The following is a 9,045-nucleotide window of genomic DNA, read 5'->3' on the forward strand; positions in this document are numbered from 1 at the left end:
GAACCCAGGAGAGAGGTGGTGGGTGCTCTGGGAGGAACGGTTGGAGAAAGGACTGGAGGGAGGCAACATGTCTGGCCTGGCAGTAATAGGCCTTGGGTTACTGCTGGTAATCCTGCCTTCCCCTTGTAGGGTTAGAGGAGGTCAGAACATGTGGCCTCCTTGTCGTTTTTGCAATATCATATGAAAGATTCTATTATGTTCTCATTTTTAAAAAAGTCAGTGATCAATTTTGAGTATGTTAGCATTTTCCAATCTCAAAATTCTACTTTTCATAAAAAGCACTTTACAGAAAAGGCTGTTTTTTTTAACTACTACTAAAAAGGTATGGGGACAAAATCACTCTCAAATTTTGTGACACTTTAGTTTTTAACAAAACCTAAATTATACACATATTTAATATAAAAATGGCCCTATTAGTTTTTGTATTGTTTATTTTTCTGTTAAAAACAGATAGTGTTAAGGAATTAGTGGTACTGCTATGCTAGTATCCCAGACTTGGAAAGACAGGGGTTTAAGTTACAGTCCTTGAGAACAGCAGGGATGGGAAAACTGCCAGTTAGACTTTTTTCTTTATAGTTAGAATTTCATAAAACAGGCAAGAGAGAGGAAAGTAACAGCAAAGAGTGAACAAGTCTGATAACAACTGGTATATGAAAAAGAAAATGTAAAGCGCATCATCCCGATTCTGGCCCACACCAGCAATAAAGTGATCATAGTTCTCTTCCCCAAACACCACTGCAAAGATTAAATTTTCCATAAAATCAGAAAAAAGTCATTCACTGAAACATTTTTGACATAAAGTAATTTCAGTGAGTGGCCCAGAAGAGAGAGAACTTTCTAGGACCCAATTAACAAAACAAATTCACTCACTGCCACTGAGTCAATTCCGACTCACAGTAACCCCCTTTGGGGTTCCAAGGCAGTAAATCTTTACAGGAAGTAGATTGCCCAGTCTTCCCTCTGTAGAGTGGCTGGTGGATTTGAACCGCCAACCTTCTGGTTAGCAGTCACGTGCCTTGGCACTGTGCCACCAGAGTGCCTTAGGACCCAATTATATTTAGAAATAATTATAACAAATATTTTTCCTCAAATATAGCTAAACTTCAATAATGTATCTGCTTCTCTGCACAAAGTCTATATAGTCGGGGGCAGAGGCATTAATTATTTTTCTTTTCTCAGTATATTAGTTGCAGTAAGTTGACCATGACTTGTGGGATATGGAATTCTGTACACTGCCATTTGTACAGCAGGATAGCATCACAATTAAGAACATGGGCTCTGAGAAAGACCTGGGTTCAAACCATGACTGACATACCAGCTACGTAATGTTAAGCAGCTTGCTCATCTGCCCTTTGCCTCAGTTTCCTCATTTGCATTATAGGGATAACAACAGTATCAACTTCATAGGTTTTCACTTAAAGATTAAATGAGATAATCCAAGAAAAAATATCTAATAACTAGCTTAGAGTAAGTGTTAGCAATTTTTAGTGCTCAAGAAGTACACAAACCAAATTAGAAAATGTTCCTTAGTTAATAATTTTAAAGTTTCTATCTGGTTTGATTAGAAAGCAAGCAAGATCCTAAATGTAAAAATATTTAAAAAAAAATCTTGTTAACATTTTGGCAAATAAAGAGGAAATGAGAGCTCTCCAAACTTAACTCAGAGTAGAGGCTTTTCAATAAATAATGAAAGAACTTCCCATCCATTTGGAAATAATTTAGGTCCCTACTTCATACCCTATGTAAAAATAAATGCCAGAGAAAATAAATATTAAAAAAGCATACAAATACCAGCAAAAGATATAAACAAATATTTATATAATTCTGTGAGTGAAAACAAGACACCAAAGGAAGAAAACAAAAAGGAGAGACCAACAGATTTGGCAATAAAAATAAAATTTCACGGTAGCAAAAACTCACCATAAGCAGCAACATGAGAAAATACATTTGCAGCCTATCTTCTCTTAAACATAAAGGGTTAATTTTCTCAATATATAAAGAATTTTTATATACATAAAAATGCCAAACCCCAATAGAAATATATACTAAGGACAAGTGCAAGTAATTTACTAAAGAAATAAAATTTGTCATTAAATACATGAGAAAATGCTCCATCCCAACAGATATAACAATGCAAATTAAGATGAGATATTGTTTTTTCACCTATCAGATTGGCTGTTATCAAATATACTATTACTCATCATTGTTGTATTTGGGGGACTCATGCCAAGTTTAGTAGGAATGTAAACTGTTTCAATCTTTGTGGAGAGAAGTTTAAGAAAATAAGTATCAAAATTTAAAAGTGTATATGCTCATTGAACTAGATAATTTATCCCAAAAGATTAACTGAACAAGCACAAAGGCCCAATGATTAAGGATGTTTAAGGATGCAAACATATCTATCTCAAATAACCTACCTGGCCATCAGTGAGGACTAGTTAAACAATACATCCACACAGCAAAACACTATAAGGATAACAAAAACAATGATATGATTCTCTATCTTAGCACAGAAATATGTCCATAATATATTAATTTTAAAAAGAGAAACGCTAAATACAGTGTGGGCCCATTTAAGTATAGCTAACATGGGGGTAATAACAATACCTTCCTCATAGGGATGTTGTGAGGAGTACATGAGTTTATGCACATAAAATGCTTAGAAGAGTGCTTGGCACATAATTAATATTTAAGGAATCCTGTTGTTAACACTCATATTACCAAATCTCTGTGTATACGTGCATAGAAAAAATAGAAGGATATAAACCAAAATGCTGATTATTTCTGAGTGGTAGAATTATATGTTTCTCTGTAACTTTATGATGATTTCATATTTCTTTCATGGTAAGAAAACAATAAAAACAATTAAAAATTCAATTTAGAAGATGTTTCTTGCTCATATTAACTACTTCACCACATATGGAGTTTCTGTTCCCAGGGATATCCCTTAGTCAAGATCCTCTTTGTAAGTCTGAAGTTCCCTATCACATGGGAAACAAATAAGATAATGTGATTTTTTTTTTCCTTATTCTTTTTCTCCCTTATTCTGTACATCAAATCCCCTATCATTCTTTTTTAAAAAGACTAATTATTTGCGAGGTTCTACTGAAGTGTTTGTCTGAAAAACTGTGCTGCCTTGCTGGTTAATGCAATACCAAAATTCACATGGACTTGTGCATTAAACCCACTTCAAACCTAGTCATGTAGTAATGGAGTTATCAGGAGAGCTCATTACTACTAATTATCTCAGCCCCACCTGCAATAGTCTGATAATAGGTAAGAATGTTCTTTGTTCTCCCAAAATATGAATAGGATCAACAGTTTTGACTTTTCCAAGGATCTGTCTCATAATTAGAAGGCTGCAATCAATATGGCAATATCTAAATGTTATTTTTATCAGAAATAAGGGGGCAGTAATGGAGCCCTTTTTGATATATCTTTGGAGCTATTAGTATCATGCGATTTCTGCCTTCCCTTCATTATCATAAGGGGCTCTGATGATGCAGTGCCTAAGGCATGTGACTGCTAATCAGAAGGTTGGTGGTCCAAACACACCAGCTGCTCCATGGAAGGAAGATGGGGCAATCTACTTCCATAAACATTTACCATCTTGGAAACCCAATGGGGGTCACTATGAGTCAGAATTGACTCAATGGCAGTGAGTTTGGTTTGGTTATTTATTATCATAGAAGATTCCAAATGGAGCCTACCTTGAAGAAGACAAAATTTGTGGAGAAAAGATAGGCAAAACAAAGATTCAGAACACTAACAGACAGACTCTGTGGTTGACTTCTGGAGCTCCTATTTATGGGAATTTTCTAGGGCTGTGTGTGTGTGTATGGGGGGTACATTAGAAGTATAGGTTGTCACAGATGATGTGATCTTGTATGTAAAAAATCCTAAGGAGACTGTTAAAAAACTATCAGACTGAACAAGTTCAACAAGCTTGTAGGATATAAAATCAATTGTATTTCTGTACAATTGCAATAAACATCCAAAAATGAAATTAAGAAAACAATTCCTTCTAAAATAGAATCAAAAAGAGTAAAATATTGAGAAAAAAATTTAACAAAAGAAGTGCAGAACTCATACTCTGAAAACTATAAAATGTTGTGGAAAGAAATTAAAGATCTAACTAAAAGGGAAAATGTGCCATATTCATGGGTTGGAAGACTTACTCTGTTAAGATGGCAATACCCCCAAACTGATATAAATTCAATGCAAGCCATATCAGAATCCCAGCTGACTTCTTTTTTAGAAATTGACAAATTGACTCTAAAATTCATATGGCTTTGCAAGGGATCAAGCACAGCCACAGTCCTGAAAAAGAACAAAGCAGGATGACTCACAAACCCTATAAAGTAATGTAGTGGCTTGGGTAATGCATTTGGCTGTTAATCAAAAGGTTGGTGGTTCAAACCCACTAGCCACTCTGCAGGAGAAAGATAAGGCAGTTGGCTTCCATAAAGAAACAGCCTTGGAAACCCTATGGAGCAGTTCTGCTCCATCCTTCAGGGTCGTTATGAGTCAGAATTGACTTGATAGCAGTGGGTATACAAACCAAAGGTAATCAGGTAGTATGATACTGCCCTAAGAACAGATATGTAGACCAATGGAACAGAATTGAGAGTCCAGAAATAAACAAATGTGGCTGTGGTCAAATGATTTTGACAAGGATGACAAGGACAGTCAATGCGGACAAAATAGTCTTTTCAACAAATTGTGCTATGGAAACTGGATAGTTACATGCAAAAGAATGAAGTTTGACCCTTAGTTCACACCCTATATAAAAAACTAACTCAAAATAGATCAAAGCCTTAAATGTAAGCACTAAAACTACAACTGTTAGAAGAAAACAATGCTTCATGTCCTTGAATCTGGCAATGGAGTCTTAGATACGACATCAAAAGTGATACAAGGAAAAAAAAATTGGACTTCATTAAAATTAAAATCTTTGTGCATCAAAAGACATTATCAAGAAAGTGAAAAGACTACCCACAGAATGGGAAAATATGTGCAAATCGTATAGCTGACAAAGGACTTGTGTCCAGAATATATAAAGAACCCTTACAACACAACAATAAAAGGACATCTCAATTTAAAAATTGGCAAAACATATAGATACTGCTCCAGAGAAGATATACAAATGATCAATAAACACATGAATAGGTCCTCAATATCAACAGTTGTTAGGAAAATGGAATCGAAACCACAATGGCATACCACTTCACACCCACTGTTGTTGTTGTTATGTGCCGTCGAGTCAGCCCTGACTCATACTAGGACGGAGTCAAAAAGACTAATAATAAAAAGTGTTGGTAAGGATGTAGAAAATGGGAACCATCATATACTGCTGGTGGGAATGTAAAATGGAGCAGCCACTTTGGAAAACAGCATGGTATTCTCTCAAAATGATTAACCACAACCTACCAATTCCAGTCCTAAGTATATACCCAAGAAAAATAAAATGTATTTCCACACAAAAATTTGTATATGCATGTATATAGTAGCATTATTCATAATATCCAAAAAGGTGTAAACAAACCAAATGTTCACCAATTGATAAGTGGATAAACAAAATATATATCCAGAGTGGAATATTATTCGGCTTTACTAAAGGAAATCGATGTTGTTGTTGTTGTTATGTGCCGTTGAGTCGGCCCCGACTCATAGCGACCCCTCCTTGGGTTTCTGAGGCAGTATCACTACGGAAGTAGGATTGCCCAACCTTCCTTCCGAGGAGTGGCTGGTGGGTTTGAACCGCCAGCCTTCTGGTTAGCAGTCAAGTGCTTTAGCCACTATGCTACCAGAACTCCTAAAGGAAATTGATACATACTACAATGTGACAGTTGATGACATTAAGCTTAATTAAACATGTTGTTGTTGTTGTTGTTTGCCGTCGAGCATTGGGGTCCAGCCAATGGCAGGAGGGCCTTTGCAGCTGCCCTCATGTGTCACTCTGTCCAGTGAAACCCAGACACGGGCCCAAATGATCAGAAAGAAGAGACAAAGTGCAATATGGAAAAGAAAATGCAGCAGGCATGAGGACAGAGGTAGAGTGAGGAATCAAACTGCTGTCACTTCAGAAGCCCTCAGGTGGTGATGGAACTAGGCACACTGACACAAATCTCCATCATTTTTCAAGATAAAGTTAATTATCTTATAACCCTCCTGCCTCTATCTTGCAATTTAAAGAAGTTTACAGACTATAAACTTTATTCCCTGCCCATACTCTCCCAGCTCAGTAAGAAGTTTATCTCAGGGCAGTCTCCTGAGAGGCTCTTGGGTGAAGAGCCATCTACTATCATGAAAAACCAAACCAAACCCACTGCCACTGAGTCGGTTTCGAGTCAAAGCAACCCTACAGCACAGAGTAGAACTGCCCCATATGGTTTCCAAAGCTGTTAGTCATTACGGAAGCAGACTGCCTCATCTTCCTCCCATGGAGTGGCTAGTGGGTTTGAACTGCTGACCTTGTGGTTAGCAGCTGAATGCCTTAACCACTGTGCCACCAGAGCTCCTCACTATCATAGAGCTCCTCACTATCACAAAGCAGATAGGAAATGAGAAAAAAAGGTGCAAATGGATGTTGTTTCACAGAATTCAAAATGGCATGGTATAATCGTGGCAAGATATTGTTCATTTTATTTAAAGGAGCATCACTCATGACAGCAAAAAATTGTGTCAACAGTAGTAAAATGATGAAAAACTTTATCTTTAAAGATTGTTACAGTAAAATTTTGTGGCCAGGGAGATATGCTTAGATGAATTGTTTTAAAGGCTGTAAGATGGCCATCAGCAATCCTCCAAATCTTTCCAACATACCGATGAAAAAGTCATTGAAAACCTCCTGAACTCTGGTGTGTCTATGCAGGGGCGAGTGTGCCCATGACCATGTATAGGGTTGGCAGACAATGTTTCCACAAGTGTATATGTATGTTCTGTAAGAATTTCCAGGTATATAATAGAGCTGAAAGGAACAAGGTTGTAGGGACTTCTTGGCCACGGTCAGCTACCCGGAGGGAGCAAGCAGTTGGACCTGTAGGCTTGGGACCACGGTTACAGGGGACATCAAGCTCAATTGTCATAACACAGTATACAAAAACATTATTCTACATCCTAGTTTGGCAAGTAGAGACTGGGATCTTAAAAGCTTGCAAGTGGCCATGTAGATGTAATGTCCAGAGCACAGAAGAAGGAAGAAAACCAAAGATGTATGGAAACAATTAGTCCAAGGGACTGGTACACCATGTGATTCTCAGCCTATACAACTCTTGAGACCAGAAGAACTAGACAGCGCCTGGCTACCACTGTCAACCACTCAGAGGTGATCTATGTAGGAGATCCTAGATAGAGTGGGAGAACAATGTGGAACAAAACTCAGAATCATAAAAAAAAAAAAAAAAAGGACCAGTTTTGCTGGTCTGGTAAAGCCTGGTGGACTCCCTGGGACTATGGCCCCTAGCTGACCTTCAGGTCTGGAATTGAACCCACTGTGGCTTCCAGCCAAACAAAAGACAGGCAAATGAGCTGAACACTTCCATTAGGTAGATATACTCCTTGGAGAGATCAATCATGGGAGAACAGAGGGCGGTGTATGCACAGGGAGACAGCTCGGGGGGGCAGGAATGCATGGGAGGGAAGGACACAGGGAAGAGGTAACTATGGGGAGAAAGTAGGAAGAGAGCTGTTGCACTGTGGGAGATTACAGTCAATGTCATAAGACAAAGTGTATGTAAACCGCTGCATGGATGATTAATTTAATCTGTAAACTTTCACCCAAATCACAGTGAAGATTAAAAAGAAAACAAAAAAAACCCAAAATGATCTTCCTGAATTCCACAATTTTAAAGGTTTCAAATTTACTGATTTTGTTACAATGAAAGAAGGCAATCCTGATTTGGTTGACTAAGACTGTATCATGGTGAATGCAAGTGTATGTGTGTTCACTACCACCGTTCACCTGTTTGATGATATATAATTATTAAAAAGTGTTATGCTATAAAAATTAATGATATAACAGAAAGCACAGATTTTTAAATATACATAATTGGTTTATATCTCAGATTTCTGGCTACAGTACTTTGGGTAAGTTACTTCCTATCTCTGAGACATAAATTCTTAATTCGTAAGGTGTAGATAATAGCACCTAATTCTTACACGGTTGCTGTGAAGATTAAACGATGAGTTATGTAAAGGGCCTGGAACAGTGCCTGATACATAAAAACATAGTAAATGTTAGTTCCTCTAGATTGAATAGTATTTGTGAAAGTAAGTTGTAGTGAACATTCAACTTGTTGTATTTAACAATGGTACATTGTTACAGAAATAATATACCATTATTTCTATAAGAAAATAATATTTACTATATTTTGATTGATTTGATCCTTTTTACAAAGATTTATTTATGCATTAAAAATTAAAGTAACTTAAAATATTCATAATCTTTAATAAAATGAAAAATAAGGTTAGAAAAACTTATTTTTAACCTTAACAAGGACTTCATTACCTTTATATCCTTTATTTTCTGTTTTTCAAAGTTGTCAATAGTTTCCTCTAGATGGCGAGTTGTTCGAGTAGCATCCATTGTTGCTCTCTGTAGTTCAGTTTCTGCCTACAAAAGTATTCCCCAACCAAAGATATAAAAAAGATCAAATCAGAATCCATTCAAGTGAGACTATTAATATTGCAGTGCTGGCTTTCTAGTGTAAGACTGTGGTGTTTCAATATTACACTTATCACAGATAATAAAATGATCTACATAATAAGCACATGCAGAATAAAGAACTGTAACAGATTTATTAAGTGATGCGATTCACCATCTCAAAAACAAAACAAAACAAACAAAAACTTCCCTTTCTACAAAACTTTTTTCCTTTATTACTCTCGAATATTTTATTTTCTAAATGTTTTCACTGATGTCACTTCCTGCACTACTCATCTACTATGTTTTCTTTACTTTCTCCTTTAACCCATTCTCCCCAGAAAAGAAAGAATGGAATGGTGACTTATTAGCAAGTTTCTTTTTAAAGTAGTATTTTATTA

General features: G+C 36.5%; 1 protein-coding gene across 1 annotated transcript in view; it reads right to left on the minus strand.

Annotated features, from left to right (window-relative positions):
- The window catches only part of CIBAR1 (CBY1 interacting BAR domain containing 1), a 38,684-nt gene that overhangs the window by 16,180 nt on the left and 13,459 nt on the right, over nucleotides 1-9,045 (minus strand). The window contains exons 6-7 of the mRNA XM_042783633.1: nucleotides 8,510-8,614; nucleotides 2,164-2,258 (exon numbers count right to left, since the gene is read on the minus strand). Of these exons, the coding sequence (XP_042639567.1) occupies nucleotides 2,164-2,258; nucleotides 8,510-8,614 (200 nt within the window). The remainder of the gene's footprint in view (nucleotides 1-2,163; nucleotides 2,259-8,509; nucleotides 8,615-9,045) is intronic.

Source organism: Orycteropus afer, unplaced genomic scaffold (assembly GCF_000298275.1).
Source record: "Orycteropus afer afer isolate SDZICR_OR568_19922 unplaced genomic scaffold, OryAfe1.0 scaffold00021, whole genome shotgun sequence".
Classification (NCBI taxonomy): Eukaryota; Metazoa; Chordata; class Mammalia; order Tubulidentata; family Orycteropodidae; genus Orycteropus; species Orycteropus afer.